Source organism: Megalobrama amblycephala, linkage group LG20 (genome assembly GCF_018812025.1).
Source record: "Megalobrama amblycephala isolate DHTTF-2021 linkage group LG20, ASM1881202v1, whole genome shotgun sequence".
In the NCBI taxonomy this organism is placed as follows: Eukaryota; Metazoa; Chordata; class Actinopteri; order Cypriniformes; family Xenocyprididae; genus Megalobrama; species Megalobrama amblycephala.
Window position 1 is genome coordinate 21,301,618 of NC_063063.1, and position 19,882 is coordinate 21,321,499.

Here is a 19,882-nt window from a genome sequence, read left to right on the forward strand (position 1 = left end):
AAGTCATTCCAATAATATCATTCCTCTCTGTCATTATTGTTACTTCACAGCTGTAACAACGACAGCGATGACAATTATATTGTTGGAATAACTTTTAGCAATCTTTACTTTAAAGGTGCCATCGAATGAAAAATTTAATTTATCTTGGCATAGTTAAATAACAAGAATTCAGTACATGGAAATGACATACAGTGAGTCTCAAACACCATTATTTCCTCCTTCTTATATAAATCTCATTTGTTTAAAAGACCTCTGAAAAACAGGCGAATCTCAACATAACACCGACTGTTACGTAACAGTCAGGATCATTAATATGTACGCCCCCAATATTTGCATATGCCAGCCCATGTTCAAGGCATTACACAAGGGCAAAACATCTGGATGAGCACAGCTGAATCATCAGACTAGGTAAGCAAGCAAGGACAATAGCGAAAAATGGCAGATGGAGCAATAATAACTGACATGATCCATGATAACATGATATTTTTAGTGATATTTGTAAATTGTCTTTCTAAATGTTTCGTTAGCATGTTGCTAATGTACCGTTAAATGTGGTTAAAGTTACCATCGTTTATTACTGTATTCACGGAGACAAGAGCCGTCGCTATTTTCATTTTTAAACACTTGCAGTCTGTATAATTCATAAACACAACTTCATTCTTTATAAATCTCTCCAACAGTGTAGCATTAGCCGTTAGCCACGGAGCACAGCCTTAAACTCATTCAGAATCAAATGCAAACATCCAAATAAATACTATACTCACAGGAATCGATGTATGCATGATGAACACTTTGTAAAGATCCATTTTGAGGGTTATATTAGCTGTGTGAACTTTGTGTTTGCGGGGGAGCGGGAGATTTAAAGGGGCCGCACGCTTAATCGGTGCATATGTAATAATGGCTCAAAATAGGCAGTTAAAAAAAAATTAATTTAAAAAAATCTATGGAGTATTTTGAGCTGAAACTGCACAGACACATTCAGGGGACACCTTAGACTTATATTATATCTTTTGAAAAGGGGTTCTAGGGCACCTTTAACTTTCAGTCAACTTTAAGTCTATTTACAATGTTCTCTGGTTTACCTTGTGAGCGTCCGTTTCACTCTTCAGTTTGTTCTGAGCCCACTTTACTTTGATGACATGAGAATTGATTTCTTCTTTGACTTTCTCCAGTTCACGGGAAAGTCGCGTCACCTCGTTCTCCTACAGAAGCGTAATCAAAGACAAACACTACTGAGAACATACAGAAGCAGTTCATACTGTAGATTCACACACTGCATCAAGCATCAAAGTAAACTATTTTTTAATGTATGACCTTGGCATCATAGAGCTGTTGCAGGCGTCCTTTATCCTGGGCCAGTGAATTTCCCCTCCGAGCCTGTTTGTCTACTTCTGCTGTGGCCTCCCGTAACTTCTTCTCCAGCTGTTCCTTCTCCCTCCGCAGGTCCAGCGCTTCCTTTTCACCTCGAACATACTTCATCACCATTGTCTCCTTCTCCTGACGTGCCTCGTCACATTTCTTATTGGCCTGGGATGAGAAAACATATGTAAACACATGAACAAACACTGTTTATGGATCATGTGAGATCTGAAACCGTAACAGTCCAGTTAGCCACACAAATTAGTGGTTGACCGATATCAACCGATATTTGGCATTCTTATAGGCATCAGCCGATAAGTTTGGCCAATGTGTCAGATGCTTTTATTTTGACAGCATATGGGACTTTTATTTTGAACACACTGAAACTGATGCCACATCTCCCATTCTCTGTCTTCATTAGTCTACTCTGATGCCACATCTCCCATTCTCTGTCTTCATTAGTCTACTCTGATGCCACATCTCCCATTCTCTGTCTTCATTAGTCTACTTTCTCTTAGCAGTTCTGTCTAATAAATTATTAGACAGAGCTGTTAAAGGAAGTAAACACAGACTTACCAGATTACAGAGTGCACTAGTTACAAAGTTTATTTCCTTTCTATATATATAGGATAACAGAATCAAGAAGTTGCCATCAAAATTTTTCATTTTTCAAACAAAACAAAAGTAAAATGAAACAGTTTGTTTGAGGTGTGCAGCTCGCAGCAATAATAAACAGCACAGTGCAAGCTCAGAATAGGTTTACTCACGCATTTACTCATCTCAAGCACGAGACACCGTTATAACACAGTGCTGGGAGATCCAGTGAGAAAGCGCTTGAATTCGCCACAGAATTAATAAAATCGCTCCGAGATCTAGTGGGAAGCATTTAAATTCAGCGCAGAATTATCTGCTTTAAACCACAGATATCAGATCAAACAGCACCGACGTGGAAACCAGAAGAAACACTGTGCCATGAATGAACACGTTAAGGCTCTCCAGTCCACAAATCACAATGGATTTAATGTAGTAATGCTTACTGAAACCATTGCATTGTAGCAGAAATACTCAAATGCTTTTATATTATTCATTTCAGGGTTTATGCTAATTTTGACTGAAATTCGAGCACTTTAAGGACTTTTTAAAATATTTTCTAAATATTATCCAGTTTTAATGTTATTTTGGGAACACTTTACAATAAGGTTCATTAGGTAAACATTAGTTAAAGTATTAACTAACATGAACTAACCATGAGCAATACATTTGTTACTGTATTTACTAATCTTCGTAAACGTTAGTTAATGAAAATACAGTTGTTCAGTGTTTGTTCATGTTAGTTCACAGTGCATTAACTAATGTTAACAAGATTTTAATAATGTATTAGTAAACGTTGAAATCAACATTAGCAAAGATTAATAATTATTATAAGTGCAGTTCATTATTAGTTCATGTTAACTAATGTAGTTAACTAATGTTAACTAATGAACCTTATTGTAAAGTGTTACCGTTATTTTTAATGTGATGATTTGTAAAACTAAAAGTTTAAAGATGAAGAAAAACTAACACTTTTAGGCAAACAAACACTTAAACAAAAAAAAGACATGAAATTACCACTTGATGGCAGCAGAGGAGGACTCCCTAATCTATGGAAAAGTCACAAAGTCTCATGAAAAACAAAAACTTCTTCAAATTGTGACTGAATTACACAGAAAGCAAGTAAAGAGCGCTCCTTTTATAATCACTGAAGCTGTCGGTCAGGTCAGTATGGTCCATTTAAAGGTGCTAAAGAGGATGTTTTGTTTTATACATTTTTGCAATATTACTTGAAACTGTCTTTACTAACTGATAAATGACTATTTATTAGGTGCACTGAAGGGAATAATATTAATATACATCATCTGTGCACGAGGTAGGGCCTTAAAAACATCAGCCAATCGTTTACGTGATCATCACCTAAACGATTGGCCCTCTGGCTGTCAATCACTGCCATGATGTTCCTCGTGCGTAGCTGCGTGCTTCAGTAACTTTCCACACTCCACAGGCGCCGCATGCAATATTTTTGTCAGGAGACAGGAGTAACAACTACAGATTATGAGTTATCTGCGGCGAGTCCGACATAATGAATCCACTAACACGAATGCCGGTGGTAAACACTCGTGTTCCAATACGAGTGTTTACGAGTTTTGGGAGGCGTTCCCTTGAAATGAGCTGTGATGGAGGGGGGTTGTTCTTACGCATGCGCTCATTTCAAAAACTCACTAACAGTCTTTGGTTTCTCAGTCGACGAAAAGATCCTCTTTAGCACCTTTAATAACAAACCAAATCAGGTGCTGGCGCCACCTTCTGTATAACTTAGTGGCCACTGTTCCCAAATGTTAGTCTGGAGCCCTGAAAGACCAGTTGTAAATGCCCCCCAAAATGCTTTCAAGACGGATTTAAATCCAATCACTCAAAACACTTCAGGAGGTGAGGAATGTAAGATTCTTTCCAAAAGAAACTGGACAAGAGCATCTGGTTGTTGAAACAACATATGCAAATTTTACTCCTCCCAAAATGTAAAAAAAAAAAAATGTGTGAGCATGATATAGGATATATGACATGTTATAGCCAGATATGACAGCGCTACTGCAACATGCATCACCACAGAAGAGTATCTGAGTATCTCTTCAGCAAGCCGTTGCGCAAACTGCCGCAAATGAAACTAAAAGTAAGTCGCAGATGCTCAAAACACAATCATCTTCATTAAAAGTAACGAGACTAAATTATCTTACCAGTGCTGATGCCGCTCTCTCCTATTATGGTCTTTGATCTTGAAATTAGCTTATGATAAATAAAATGCAGCACATATCTGTTGCTTTCGTTGCTGCGAACTCCGTTAAATTTGCATATAGCTCGGGAATTAAAGATCGGATGTGGCCAAGTGTAAATGGAACTGTTTGAACAAATCAGATAGCTATCTGATCAGTAAAAACACATGAAGTGACCAGGTGTAAACAGGCCCTAAGATATTGGCATCAGCATCGGCCATCAAAAAAAAAAAAAAAAAAAAAAAAAAAAATCAATATCGGTCAACCACTATCTATGATAACTTCTATAATATGTGTCCAAAGGCAGTGAAAGAGCAAAAGAGAGACCCTCACACTTGACTGAGGAGTTTACATGAAAGTGAGGAGCTGTTTGAACAAGTCCTGCCAAACCAAACACAACTCTCTATCCAGATTTTGTGCATATTTTTCTTGACATTAGTCCTCAATATCTGAATGCTGGACTTCATATTTAGCCTCCGTTATGTGGGATTAAAAAGGATGAGGACAAATACAAATGGAAACCCAGCACCTGACATTCTGTTGATGGAAGCAGAATACAAAACGCACAATGACCCACTTTCAGTTTGTGCAAACAAGATATCACTGCAAAAATGACGTGATTTTATTTTAAAGATGCTGAGACACAATGAGCACAGAATGAAAACCATTTAGAAATAACTTAGCAGGAAGGGCTTTGTTTGGACTGACTCCATAGCGATGACCTCTCACCTGTTCAAGCCGATAGGCAATTTCCCTCTGCATCTGCTGGATGGCATTCTTAGCAGCCTGATCCTGGTGAACCAGTTTGTCTCTGGAGTCTTTTAGTTCCTTCATAAGTTCCTCCACCCGGCTTTCAAACTGGTAAAACAAGAGAGACGATCAGTTAAAAGGTCATAACCGCAGTAACCATAAACATAATCAACATGACAACAACAGAGGCAGCTCTGACAGACAGTAGACAGATCAGTTTACATGGTTATATTATGTCTAAATATAAGCTGGCAGTCAAAAGTCTGAAATAATTATGTTTTTTTTTTTTTAAAGTCTCACCATGCTCACCAAGGTTGCACTTATTTTATGGAAAATACAATAAAAACAGTAATATTGTGAAATTTAAAAGAACTGTTTTCTATTCAAATATTATTTACCATTTTATTCCTGTGATGGCCATGCTGAATTTTCAGCAGCCAATACTCCAGTTTTCAGTGTCACATGATCCTTCAGAAATCATTCTAATATGCTAATATGACATTTCTTATTATTATCTATGATGCAATATTTTTTTTGGAAACCATGATACACTACTGTTTAAAAGTTTGGTGTAAGTAATATTTTAAAAAAGAAGAAATTAATACTTTTATTCAACAAAGGATGCATAAAATTGATTCAAGTGACAGTAAAGACATTTAGAATGTTACAAAAGATTTATATTTAAAATAAATGCTGTTCTTTTAATGCTATTTATTAAAGAATCCTGAAAAAAAAAAAAAAACAGTTTTCACAAAAAATATTAAGCAGCAAAAACTGTTTAACACTGATAATAATAACCATTATAAACAGTAAAAAAATAAATAAATTTAGCCATCACAGTAATAAATAACATTTTATAATGAAAATAGAAAACAGTTATTTTAAAACATAATAATATTTCACAATATTACTGTTTTTACTGTATTTTTGATTTAAAAAATAGCCTGGAGGAGCAGGAGACAACATTAAAAAAAATCATAATTATTCCAAACTTTTGACCACCAGTCAGAATCTTCATTTTTCTGGACTGCTTATGAAAACAGATTCAAATTAATATTGAAATAAGTGACAAAGGCTGCATTCAGGCTCTCTTTCTGACAACCACATGTAGGAACCAAGTGTTAAGTTTTCTTCACGGTGCCGGTATTGAATGAAAAGTAAAGAGACAGGCAAGGTTTCATTCAGAGGAAGCGACTGTCTGTGTGCCGTCAGAGCATTTTCTGACTATGTGGAGAAACCATGACAACAAAACACACACAATAGTTTCACGTCATTTCTGCAACACTTAATTACAGCTTCTCGACCTGCCCCCTCCAGACCGCTCTGTTTGATTTGTGTTATTACCCTCTGTGACAGGGGGCTCTTTCAGATTGAACTTAGTCGCTCTCAAACAAACCCGCTTTTCCAGTATCAGATGAAAGCTCTTCAGCAAACAAGTGTTCTCTGATCAGTGCACAAGGGACAATCACGGTTGTCCATCCAGATCTTAGAGTGGGATTTAAATTACAAATAATGCCATTGAGCTGAGCATACCTAAAATCTGAATACACTGATTCACAGTTTGGGGTCAGCAAGGTTTTTTTTTTTTTTTTTTTTTTTTTTTTTAAGACATCAATTCATTCAGCAAGGATGCATTAAATTGATCTAAAGAGACAGTAAAAGACATTTGTAACATTACAAAAGATTGCTATTTCAAATAAAAGCTGTTCTTTTGAACTTCGTATCCATCAAAGAATCCTGGAAAAAAAAATGCATCACAGTTTCCACAAAAAAAATATTATTCAGCACAACAGTTTTCAACATTGATAATAATACGAAATGCGAAATGATTCTTGAGCAACAAATCAGCATATTAGAATGATTTCTGAAGGATCATGTGACACTGAAGACTGGAGTAATGATTCTGAAAATTCAGCTTGGCATCACTTGAATAAATTACATTTACTAGAAAACACTTAGTTTAAGTTGCAAGTATGTTCCACATATTAGTGTTATACTGTATATTTGCAGTCTTGGTGATCATAAAAGACTTTTTTTTAAAACATTAAAAAAAATCTTACAAATTCCAAACTTTTGAATAGTATATATACACTCACCTAAAGGATTATTAGGAACACCATACTAATACTGTGTTTGACCCCCTTTCGCCTTCAGAACTGCCTTAATTCTACGTGGCATTGATTCAACAAGGTGCTGAAAGCATTCTTTAGAAATGTTGGCCCATATTGATAGGATAGCATCTTGCAGTTGATGGAGATTTGTGGGATGCACATCCAGGGCACGAAGCTCCCGTTCCACCACATCCCAAAGATGCTCTATTGGGTTGAGATCTGGTGACTGTGGGGGCCATTTTAGTACAGTGAACTCATAGTCATGTTCAAGAAACCAATTTGAAATGATTCGAGCTTTGTGACATGGTGCATTATCCTGCTGTAAGTAGCCATCAGAGGATGGGTACATGGTGGTCATAAAGGGATGGAAATGGTCAGAAACAATGCTCAGGTAGGCCGTGGCATTTAAACAATACCCAATTGGCACTAAGGGGCCTAAAGTGTGCCAAGAAAACATTCCCCACACCATTACACCACCACCACCACCAGCCTGCACAGTGGTAACAAGGCATGATGGATCCATGTTCTCATTCTGTTTACGCCAAATTCTGACTCTACCATCTGAATGTCTCAACAGAAATCGAGACTCATCAGACCAGGCAACATTTTTCCAGTCTTCAACTGTCCAATTTTGGTGAGCTCGTGCAAATTGTAGCCTCTTTTTCCTATTTGTAGTGGAGATGAGTGGTACCCGGTGGGGTCTTCTGCTATTGTAGCCCATCCGCCTCAAGGTTGTACGTGTTGTGGCTTCACAAATGCTTTGCTGCATACCTCGGTTGTAACAAGTGGTTATTTCAGTCAAAGTTGCTCTTCTATCAGCTTGAATCAGTCGGCCCATTCTCCTCTGACCTCTAGCATCAACAAGGCATTTTCGCCCACAGGACTGCCGCATACTGGATGTTTTTCCCTTTTCACACCATTCTTTGTAAACCCTAGAAAAGGTTGTGCGTGAAAATCCCAGTAACTGAGCAGACTGTGAAATACTCAGACCGGCCCGTCTGGTACCAAGAACCATGCCACGCTCAAAATTGCTTAAATCACCTTTCTTTCCCATTCTGACATTCAGTTTGGAGTTCAGGAGATTGTCTTGACCAGGACCACACCCCTAAATGCATTGAAGCAACTGCCATGTGATTGGTTGATTAGATAATTGCATTAATGAGAAATTGAACAGGTGTTCCTAATAATCCTTTAGGTGAGTGTATATGTAAAGCTTTTGAAAAATATATGAAAATGAAAGCAAATTTCAAGCTGAATTGGTTCTCAAACACTTACTTGTGTTCCAATAGTTGGACAAACAAAAAAAAGAATAAAGACACAAACACACACACAATATATGGTTGCCATTACCTTCTTAATGGTGCAAAGATGCTGTTTCTCCGTCTCCATCCTCTTCTTCAGCTCATCCCTCATGTTGTCTTTCTCAGAGCAGATGCCCAGAATCAGCTCCTGATGTTTCTTATTCTCGTCAAGTAACCTGAAAAACAGTTACCAGCTGTCACTCTCAGTGTTAGCAAATTGTAATACATTGGAGCTGCTGTACTGTGAAATAATGCTGCTTCTGTGGTGTCTCTCTGTGATTTGCTTGTTGTCAGTGAGAAGCATATTTGTGCTAAAATGGTGATCTAAACCACATCAAGAACAACAATTAATTGTTTTTGATAAAGTATCAGGCACCGATATATGTCATAACATAGAAAAGACCGTGTGAGAGGGAACAGGTGTCCATGAGCATCACCGATCAGACAATATTAACAGCAGGTCGGGCAAAGCAAAGCTGTGGACCGGTTCCAATATGAGAGTCAGCCAGATGCCCTTGCAAAAATTAATAAAGGCAGAACAGGAGGGGGTTTCACAGCAGAAAGGCTCAGGTTGACCACAGAATAAAATAATCAATAGCAGCACCACAACAAAAGAAATCATAGTTGTGAGCTTGCAGTGTGAATTAAACAATAATTAAACAGTCAATGACCCGTGAAATAAAACAAAGGCAATTCTATTGCGTGGTTTTCACTGGCTGGATGCAAAAACATATATGCCCGGTTTCACAGACAAGGCTTAAGCCCAGTCCCAGACTAAAATGCATGCTTAAACTGTCAAAGCAGAAAGCAACTTGCACTGACATATCTTAAAATATGTCAGTGTCATTGTTTCTCAAGATGCACACCAGTCATTTTTTTTTTCTAAGGCACATTTATGAAAGCTACTTAAATGTCCTCATTGAACTAAGGCCTAATCCTGGCTAAATTTAAGATTTGTCTATGAAACCAGGTCATGTAGTTTAATTTAAAGAATTAATTATAGCCAGTTCTTTCAATGAATCAGTCAAAAAGACTCAATAATTACTGCTTTGAATCATCCTAACAAATAATTCACTATTCACACAATGTACTGAATCAACATCTGTCTTTTATAATTCAGTATAATTACAGGCTGGTTATTCATAAAAATATGCCTAGTTAAAGTCCAAAAAAATCCAAAACATATTTTATAATAAATACATTATTATTATTATTATTATTTAAAACATAATTAAAATATGCTACAAAGAGAAAAAAAAAGAATTCTGTAGGCAATACAGTTGTAAATTTAATAAAAAATTATTTAATAACTAGGTATAATAACTTGTGCATGAAGATTCACAGGACATCAGTTTAAAAAAAACTATAAAAATCATTATAAAATATAATAATAATAATCATCTACATAATAAATCTATCTAATCTATTACATATATTTATTATATAAAATACAATTGCTGCAAATGTCTTAAATAAAAATATTATTATAATCTATTTGATAAAAATCTATATAATCCTGATAATTCATAAACTCATTTTCCTTGATTATCTTATGCTTTTGGAGGGAAATGGGTACATTTTATTGCCACACACTGGCAGTGAAAAATAGTGAACGTGAAGTGTAATTTTCATGCAGGTAAGAATGGCAAATTAAACTAATGATTTACCATCTCCTGCTGCTATAAATCTTAACACCAGCAGTGGACTATAACCTCCAGCGAGCTGATTGACATAGCTATTAATCAACATCCTACCTCTTGATGGCTTTCTCCTGTTGAGAGTACTTGTACTGTACACACTTCTCAAATAAAGCCATGGAGCTCTGGTCCTTCTGAAGCCCATTGAGAGGACTTCCCTTCCGGACGCCCTCTGACTGACTGTTCAACAGCTCATCCTCCAGCTCATCCAGCAGAGACTCCTGAGACAGAGAGCGCTGGATCTCACACAACAGCTTCCTGCTGCAGTCCGTGTCATATGGGTTCGTGTTGGAGTTAGATTGTGAGTTTTGGGGTACTGAAACAACATCTGGCAGTTCCTCACCCTCAGCAGCTGGCGTAGGAGTCAAAGGAGTTCTGTTAAGTTCTGTCGGCCCATTGAATGCATCAAACTCTGTGGATGAAAAATCATCTGTCCCATTCAGAACAGATGGAGAAGATTCCTCTACCTCATTCTGAGTCCCACCTTCTGATTCCGGAACCACCCCCGCTGGTTCCTCAAAGTCAGAACATCCGAGTTCTCCATCAAGAACAGCGGGAAGTGATTCTACAACACTGTCGTGGACAGCCGGTGGAGTTCTGGCATCATCAATTGAGGCTGTTCCACTGTCACAGCTAGTGTTCCCATCACCCTGTGCTTGCTCTCCAGGTCCTTCCTCTTGCTGAACCTCTGTGTGATCTTCTCTGTCCACACGACCTGAAAGAGTAGCATCCAGCTCAAGACTGTCCAGCTCAGTGTCTTCATCCTGTTCTTTTAAAACAGGTTCACCCTCATTTCTGAGGACATCGGTTGACCCTTCCGGAACCATGTTGACCTCTGAATTTTGGGAGACAGGGGTCAGTTCACTCTGACAATCCAACGGCTCCATGATCTCCTTCAGCTACTGGCACTGGAAAACACAATACACACAAGTGACTCACATGCATGTGAAACCCAAAACATTGCACCTGCCTACTAAAAATGTGACTTTTATGATCAACAATAAGAAGCCACCATAAAACATCTTTATCAAGGGATTACCAGGTCAAATAGAGCAGACACATTTATATGCCTATTTTACATTATTAGATTTCCGTCTATCACCAGGATGTTGTGTACAATTTTTGTGTGAACAGTCTCGTTACACCCGCTGTCATGCTACTGCCATTAATAGAGCAAAGTATGTGCAAAAAACCCACACATTTCTATGATTGAGGAGGTGTGGTCCGTCCTTTCAAAATAAGGACACGGCTCTCCTTCCACCCGGAGGCAGTTTTGTGATGCCAGTATTGTGAAACTAAGGTGGCCCGCCTTTCTCACGCCCAACTTGCCTGATACGTCATTGTATTGAGATTCAGTGGCTTACTGCGTTCCCAGATAAATGCCTATAGATAACACTGGAGCGCACAAAAGGAAATAACTGCCATTGAGGAAAAAGATACTGATTTTGTGTGATTCATACTGAATGAGCGAAACTGGGGCAGAAGCTTATCCAGCAGGATAATCAAGAATGTGTTACAAATACTATCAGGATGAGTCTAACAATATAGGGCTATTTTAAGAGCTTACTGTGAGAGTTAACTAGTGTGCAAGAGAGAGGAATGGACCTTAACCTGAGCACCTTGAGCCCACATGAGGTTTATTTTTTAATCTTGTATTGCAGATTCTTGGCCATTTCTCTCAAAAAACATCCTATTTTTGTAGGGACGTTTAAATCTGGGAATGAATCTACAGTTGAGAAATGCAATAGACCACCTTTTTAACTGTCAAAACCTTATTAATTATCGGTCAATGTTTTTTAAATTCAGTAAACAACGGAAAATACTGTTTAACATAACCAATGTAACTTATGTCAAAATATATTACCACAAAATATATATAAAGGCTTTGTGAGAGGATAATACACAATTTCTGATTTTAGATTTTGTTCTCAGTGGACCAATTTTTTTTTTTTTTAGCGCAGTACATACTACGTAAAATGTCCAATCGTGATGTAATCATTATTTTATTATCCTTAATAAAATGTATTCTTGCAAAGACCACAAATACTGTATGAGGTACAAGACTTATCTGTAGCAGGACAAGATGTGCGACTACCAATAACTCAACTAAAACTTTAAAAGGTCACCAGCTTCTCATGCCTCTCTCCAAGCAGACAACTAGCACCAAACTGAAACGTTTAATATTTCTCACTCACAGACACTCAGTGAAATACTTTAAAAAGGTGTTAAAAGGGTGCTAAACGTTATCACACTTTCTTTTTTAGTCAGAACTTTCTGTTGAAAAACAGATTTTGGCTGGCATTGAATAGTTAAGCAATTTCCTGCCCAGGTTAACTTCCTTTTTTCCTCTTTCTTATCTGTGTTTGAATCATCTTTGTTTTTTTTATCTTCAGTCTCACGCATCATGTTAGTGTATTTCTTCTGTAATTCAACAGGGGAAGGATGGACAGTGCTCAACCCACAAAAACAGACACATTTTATCGCACCAAAGTTATATAATCTATAAACAGCCTTAAAAGAGGAATAACAGTAAATATAAGCAGCGATCATTATATTATTCATTTTGAAATAGTGACAGATACTGCTGTTTCCACACAGGTGCAGTTAGCTTTAGCACACCAGCTAACCTTTCCAAATATATCTCACATTTTACGTGTTAATGAGAAAACACCTGTTTTGTCCACACGAATTAAAAGAGATACGGTGTTAACGCAACTAATTATTGAATGGTTAATTATTTAAACACCACAAATACAAAAATAGACCTGTGTAATTGTGTATTGTGTGTGGTGATCTAGTCCTTCATAAGATTCTCAGGCTGAGTTTTAACAGCTATAACTGATTATAATAAGTCATTTAGCTTGCTATGATAATAGTGTATATATTAATCTGCTAGATTATAAGTATATAACAATAGTATATCAGCCAGATGCCATTGAGTTCACCCAATGGCTTAGCTTTCAAGCTAATTAAATAAACATTCGCTTTTGTAGTTGGGATCTGGATATTTTGGTTTAAAAGATGTGACTTACCGGTTATGTTAAATCCATTTAAAATGCCATACACCAGCTGCCGTGATAAACAGTGAGTGTCAAGTCCGTGTGAGTGATCTCCTCCCGAGGTGACACATCAACAATATGGCCCCTGAACGCACTGATAGCGAGGAATTACGAACTCCGAGATGGCCAGCAAGCAGTTACATAGAACGCAGGATCAAATACCGCCGACAGGGGGAGCCAAATCGGCCCAAATGTTTTCTGAAGAGTTTCTGTAAGACCACATGAATTTCATTTAAATTTATTTGACCCGAGGATGTGCTCAAATACTTATATTGGTGAGAAACGTACTATCAAAAATGTAAATAGAGTTCTGGCTATATGTTCTATGTAATATAACAAACCATACGGTAGTTAAATCAAAAGACCGGAAGTCATGTTTTTAAACGCTCTTCCCTCTTCTAGGTTTACTGTTTTTGTTGTTGATGTAGCGTTCCAACTGTTTGTTAAATTTTATGGTATTTATAAAGTACATATAACTATAATTGCCATTTTATAATATTAGGTCTAAATAAGTATTATCATGTAGAAAGTTAACAGCACATTGTTTAGGCAGTATGTGGATTTTTTTATTTATTTCTTTTTTACATTTAGAATAGAATAGAAACTTTATTGTCAATATAAAAAATATAATAAAATTTGTTTAGTAGCTCTCAGAGACCAGCAGCCAAAAAAACAAATAGAATCCACATAATATAAATAACTATCACAATAATATACGGTGGAATTAAATAATGCAAACAACAGTGCAAACAAGTTTAACCAAATATTACATTAAATAGTACATTAGCAGCAACGCTTAAGTATGTAACTGTTCAATTCCAGTCTGTCACAGCTATGTGTGTGTGTATGTATGGGAAACAGGTGTGATACATGCTACAGCTCTGGGAAAGAAAAAAAAACTATTCCTCAGCCTGTTTGTGTGTGTTTTTCATTTTTATCATATTGCATAAAATAAGTTTGCAATTCAGCAATTTTGTGTACATCTAATTTTGATGTCATTAAAATGTATTATATAGCCTACTGAATATTGGCCAACGGCCACCTTCATAAATTTAACAGAGTAAAACAGTTCTATAGTTTCATTTGACATTACAAGGCAGTCATGAAACTACAAGGTTCTTCTTTGAAAGACAATTTATTTCTGACATTATGAAATTGGCATTTTTAAATTGTCTGACCATCATTACAAAAATTATTAACAATGGGAGATTTTAACTTGTCTTTGTCCACTTATTTAAATGATGATGATGTAATTATGAAATGGAATATATGAACTTGCAGTTGGCAATAGGCATATATTAAATAATCTTTGTTGGTTTATGCTATCCAGGTCCGATTCATGCTTCTCATTTGTCGCTTTGGATAAAGGCCTCTGTCAAATGAATACTGTACATGTAAATGTTCCAGGCTGTCCTAGTCAGGGAGAACCTTGAAAAAAACAGAACCAAATTAGTCAGATCAGCATGCTATTTTTAGTTGTACTTTGTCTTACTTTTTCAAGAGAAAGTCATGCAGCGTGACTTCTAAAATTAGGTGACTCACCTCGGACTGATTTGCACCAAGTTTAAAACGACAGCAGATAATGTCAACGAAATACCCAATCAATCTGTGAAGCAGATCTGTGTCAAGAAGCACAGCAGAAGAAAAGTCTATGAATGTTTGGCTATGATTTGTCATGTCTCATACATATACTGTAATTGATTTACAATTTATATAAACTATATAGTGTGTGAAAGTTACCTGAAGTTGAAAAGATTCCCCCAATGATGCCACACAATCTCACTAGAAACACAGAGAGAGGCATATGCTCCTCACTCACCCTCACCATTAATGGACTCAGTTTATACCTAATAAAGATCCCAGATACACCATGGTTGCCTTTCTCTTGGCTTATAACCCGCTCCTATATGACAGGGGGCAACATGATCAACAGCAACACACTTTTGCATAGATACACATGCACAGGGCACACATATAACCTACCCTTTCTGTAACAGAAAACTGGTGCATGTCCACTGAAACATCTGATGTGTGCAGCTTGGTGGGAACAACTGTGATAAAATACTGAAACAGCATGTTTTCTGAAAACACAGATTAAGAACACTCAAACTGCTGGTACTGTACTGCATTCTCTAATCATTTACATCTAGATTTAAATTTATTTGCATGTATTTGCAGATATCATATCTAGACTGTGACTGTATATTGTGCTGTGGGTTGTATTGGACAAACATTATATCAAAAAGACCTACGCTCTAATGTAATTTTTTCCGTGCCATCAAGGGGATTGATGTGTCCAGGAACATCGTTTCCAAAAGACAAATAGTCTATTCGATGTGAGAAGTTATTTACAGCTGGGGGGAAAAATAGAGATAATTCTGCATATAAGGATTTGCAGTTATAAATGCTAACTATAGAAAATAACAGGATTTACTTTACATTAGAAACGACAAATGGCAAAGTGTGAGACTTCCATCTAGTGGCTATCTAAGGCATTACATGAATTTTCAAATTGTCTTTAAAGGTTGACAAAGATGAGTTAAAAGTTGAGAGTAAGTAACTGTAAGTAAAACGTACCTTCTTTTTTGATTAATGAAGCAAAATGGGCATGACCTCTGATAGTATCAATTGGTCTATGAGGACAGAATCAACAAATAATTTCACATAGGAAACATCTTTATAAAAGCTGGAATACAGCTGTATTTCTTTTGCTAAAAGTGTATACTTACTTGCCTAGTGTGATATGGAAGTTCCCTGCCACTTTGCTGACATGGATGTGTCCATGTATCCTACATGCATCCTGGGATTCGGATGCAGAATCATTTCTGTGCAAAGTAAAAAACAGGAACAGTGCATGAGCTTCATCATGTTTGTTCAAATCCTTAATAAAAATTATGTTTTAATGTCTTTCTGTTTTGTGGATTTAAATAATTCCAAGGTTGTTTACCTAAAATATTATTACATTTTATTGCATCAGCACTGGACTGGACATTTTTTTTTTTGCAATTAATTAAACAGATATACCGTGGAACTGGGTCAGAAAAGTATCCTTTCAGCGCTGATTTAAAGAGTACATCTTGAAGTGAACGCTCTTGCTGCAGTCTGTTTTGAATCTTCTCTAATATCCTTAGATACAATAATCAGAGATGAATACTTATAATGCACACACATATTGTCTGCATTTAATTGATAACTGACAAACATTGTACATACTGATACCACATTTTGTTCTGTGGAGAGGGCTCAAAGCTAACCTGAAAAACAAAATCACAAAACAGTTAACAGTTATGAAATCTGAAATGCAGTAGATGGTTTGGAGTTACTTACAGGATCATATTTAAGTTCCTTTGATGCAATGACAGTGCCGGCAATATCCAACACATCTGCACCCACCCCTAGACAAGAAAAGTTGATTCAGAGAAATTAATACAGTCCGACCATAAAACATTTTGAAAAACAATTCCAGTGCATAACAGATGCACTTACTTTCACATTTCATGGCAACTGTGATGTCAATTTTTATCTTCAATTTACTGTAAAAAACAACAACAACAACAACAACAAAGTCAGCCCAGATCTTATTAAAATATTATTCAAATATGTATTTGAAAAATCTATATAAATATATAACTGTAAACGTGGCAAATACTATATACACACCTGGTAAAATCTGTGTCTACTTCATATTCATATTTCATCCATGAATCCTGGTACACAAGAAACTCTGATATGGTCAAAAGTGCCATGAGGATGAAAACAATCAGTGACACTGGAGAGAGAACCAAGAAGTCAGTAACAGATAACATCTACTGTAATATTCAAACAGTAAATGTCAAAATTCACCTGTGCCTCCAAAAGCTGATGTTACAACATAGCTCTCTGGAACTTTAGGAAAGGCATCTAGTTCTTTCACTATATCGATAGTCTTTTTTCTGTTCAGCCTCTTCATTGTTTAGTGGATGTCAGTAGATTTACCTTTGACCTGTATGTGCAAAAACATGACTTTATTTCAGAGTATAGAATTGATATCACGAAGAGGGTAAAGAGTTTAACTAATATGTCACCTTATACTTCCCAAGGTGATTTATCACAGTACATTAAGACAATTGTTTTGTATTCAAGTTTTCTAAAATGCTATGTTTTAATATGTAAATGAGGCATTATCTATTTAAATATGCACAAATTTGCACAAATCTCATTGGATAAAGTTAGGTTCAAAATGAATTTTGACATCAGAGTTCAAGGTTTTTACAGATTGAAGCGGATTTTTGCATATTTCATTATCACTCCATAAACCAGAAAAAACGTCACCATGTTTTAGGGATAACGTGTTATATATTAGATTGATCTGTAAAAACCTTCAGAATATAAATAGGAATACAGCTGAAGAGTTAAGTGTATGTCAGTGCTATTGAACAGACTTCTGGCTCAAAGCATGAGAAAAACCCTTTATTAAAGATATATTGTAATTGAAATCTATACACACAAATACATAATAAAATAATTAAATGTGTATTTCCTGTAGTATCTCGACTGAGAACAGCTGAGGCAACAATGTCTGTGTTTGATTCCAACGTTATATCTGTGCAGATACTTTGCCAACTTTCTGACTTAACTACTGCACACAAGCAAACTGCTAAAGAAGATCATTCTTCCTGTTCACCCAACTGAAATAACTGCTATTTGAGTTCATTTCTGCACAATCAACTCTAAAAAGCAAACTGACATCAAGTCACAACAAGACTGACGCAAATGTGGATTAAATCTCTGTCTTACCTCTTTCTGAACACCTTTAAAACTAAGCTTTAAACACTTTCCAATGGGACCATCCATTTACTGCCATTCAAATGTGCTGTTTTGTAACCGCCACTGCCGCATAGTGGAACAGCTGGTTTTTCTGGCTAAACAAAAACCCAGCACAGGTTTCCTCCTGCACAAAAGTGGACTGACAGAACTAAAATACCTTAGCCTTATCATATGTAATTCTGCTGTTTAAACTGATATAGGTTTTGTCATATGATGGCAGATGCTTTGGCCAGAACTTCAGTGACATGTTCGCAATAAGGCTTCAGTGAAAATAAATACATTGCTGTAAGAAATGTCCATGTTTACTTATTTAAGGTAAACGTGTGAAGGATCTTGACACGTCTTCTTTAAATAAGGAAAGTTTTTTCTTTTCTTTTTGAACTCCACAAACTTTGACATGATCAAGCAGATGAAAGAAAAGTGTTTTTATACTTGTACAAACTGATTGCATTTATACAAAAATGCCTTGGTGTAATTTAATATCACTTAGTATCAAGACAGAAATATCATATGACAAAAAAAATATTTTAAATGTTGTATTTACAAATGTAAGTGTAACAGTTGTATGTTTTTAATCACAAGTCTAACATAGGAGAACCACAGAAGAAACAAAACAAAACAAAACAAAACCACATCCAACATTAGCAAGACTGAACAAAGAACCAAGGAAACTAAGGGCTTAAATACACAAGGCAAACAAAGGAGGCTAAATGAAACACAGGTGAAACTAATCAGTAACTATGGAAACAAACTGACACATACCATAACTGGGGTGCAACTCAAACAGCTCCCGAGCACGTGAACCAGAATATCGTGTTCACGAATTTGGGCACTGGTAAGGACAGTAAAGGACTCTAGCTCACTACACATTGGGATACTGATGACTGTATTTCCGGAGACGTGACAACGTCCTCATTGTACAACATACTGGTATTTATGAACAACAGCAGAACTGATATTTTTCTGACATTAACGTTACTGGTTATAAAGTACATTATGATAAATACTTTGTGTTACATACATTGTTACTTTGCTATTGTTCATTACCTGTCTAGCGACGTGTTTATGCTGAAATAAAATAATGGTTTGTATTTTTAAAAAACATCCATCACGTGTCGTTATTCGAGTTGGCTCAAGTGATTTAAGTTTTGTGCTTCAGAAATTCCATTAAGGGAACATAGTGAGCATCGATGCTCCCTGTGTTTCACAGTGCATTGTGGGACTTTTTATGAAGCGAACATTTCAGTGTCCTGGAAGGTTTTTGTAATTGAGACAGCCCTTAAAATGGCCGACTCCCTGGCCCTGACTAACGGTCAACTTACAAAAGGGAAAAAACCGAACCAAAACACAATGAAACTAAATATGTGACAGTAAGTGGAACTTACTTTTTTTTTTTTTTTTCCAGTTCAGATATTAATTTTAATAAATGTATTTAAACAGTGGAGGGTGTAAAGAACACCAAAACAAATAAGACTCTTTACAGCCTTCAATCTTTTTTTTTAACAATTATTTAAGTTTCATTTGAGAGACTTTTGCTTTAAAATGTTACGTTTACTTTCAATTTCATTCTAATATAGGGCCTAGTACTAAAAGATTATATTTCAAATAAATGCTTTTCTCTTGAACTTTCTATTCATCAAAGAATACTGAAAAAACTGTTTTCAACATTGATAAATGTTTCTTGAACAGCAAATCGGCGTATAGAATGATTTCTGAAAGATCATGTGACACTGAATAATTATGCTGGAAATTCAGCTTTGCCAACAGGAATAAAGTACATTTTAAAATATATTCCCATAGAAAACAGTTATTTTAAAATTGTAATAATTTTACAACATTACTGCTTTTTTTTTTTTTTTTAAAGAGATTTAAAAATAAATAAATAAATAAATAAAAATCTTACCGATCCCAAATTTTTGAACGGTGTATATGTGCTTTTTAAATACATTTATATATTTAAAAAGATGTCCCGTCGAGTATCTAACGAAATATATT

At 36.0% G+C, this 19,882-nt stretch overlaps 2 protein-coding genes across 4 annotated transcripts in view; both read right to left on the minus strand.

Moving 5' to 3' along the window:
• ccdc186 (coiled-coil domain-containing protein 186) overlaps window positions 1-13,212 on the minus strand; it is a 32,497-nt gene extending 19,285 nt beyond the window's left edge. Inside the window, exons 1-6 of the mRNA XM_048170540.1 lie at window positions 13,055-13,212; window positions 10,080-10,930; window positions 8,375-8,501; window positions 4,893-5,021; window positions 1,315-1,527; window positions 1,083-1,202 (exon numbers count right to left, since the gene is read on the minus strand). Of these exons, the coding sequence (XP_048026497.1) occupies window positions 1,083-1,202; window positions 1,315-1,527; window positions 4,893-5,021; window positions 8,375-8,501; window positions 10,080-10,909 (1,419 nt within the window). The 5' untranslated portion in view covers window positions 10,910-10,930; window positions 13,055-13,212. The remainder of the gene's footprint in view (window positions 1-1,082; window positions 1,203-1,314; window positions 1,528-4,892; window positions 5,022-8,374; window positions 8,502-10,079; window positions 10,931-13,054) is intronic.
• A 988-nt stretch (window positions 13,213-14,200) lies between these two features.
• On the minus strand, window positions 14,201-19,811 carry si:ch211-225b10.3 (endoplasmic reticulum-Golgi intermediate compartment protein 2). 3 transcript variants are annotated; one of them, XM_048170549.1, is made up of 14 exons: window positions 19,791-19,811; window positions 16,925-17,063; window positions 16,742-16,850; window positions 16,568-16,614; window positions 16,409-16,476; window positions 16,295-16,335; window positions 16,106-16,207; window positions 15,811-15,906; window positions 15,659-15,714; window positions 15,334-15,435; window positions 15,065-15,162; window positions 14,822-14,984; window positions 14,624-14,700; window positions 14,201-14,509 (listed from the first exon to the last, which is right to left on the minus strand). In XM_048170549.1, the coding sequence occupies exons 2-14, from the start codon at window positions 17,028-17,030 to the stop codon at window positions 14,495-14,497; spliced, it is 1,080 nt and encodes a 359-aa protein (XP_048026506.1). In that variant the 5' UTR covers window positions 17,031-17,063; window positions 19,791-19,811; the 3' UTR covers window positions 14,201-14,494. The 3 variants fall into 3 exon arrangements, with proteins under 3 accessions (XP_048026506.1, XP_048026505.1, XP_048026507.1); XM_048170548.1 differs by lacking the exon at window positions 19,791-19,811 and adding an exon at window positions 17,858-18,050; XM_048170550.1 differs by lacking the exon at window positions 19,791-19,811 and having other exon boundaries at window positions 16,742-16,788; window positions 16,925-17,057.
• Window positions 19,812-19,882: the final 71 nt, after the last annotated feature.

Coding starts and splice junctions, on each gene's coding strand:
- si:ch211-225b10.3 (XM_048170549.1), bottom strand. CDS start 17,030: ATGAAGAGGCTGAACAGAAAAAAGACTATCGATATAGTGAAAGAACTA. Junction 16,477..16,567: donor AGTTGCCATGAAATGTGAAA/GTAAGTGCATCT, acceptor TTTCTTGTCTAG/GGGTGGGTGCAGATGTGTTG. Junction 15,715..15,810: donor TTCCATATCACACTAGGCAA/GTAAGTATACAC, acceptor CTGTCCTCATAG/ACCAATTGATACTATCAGAG.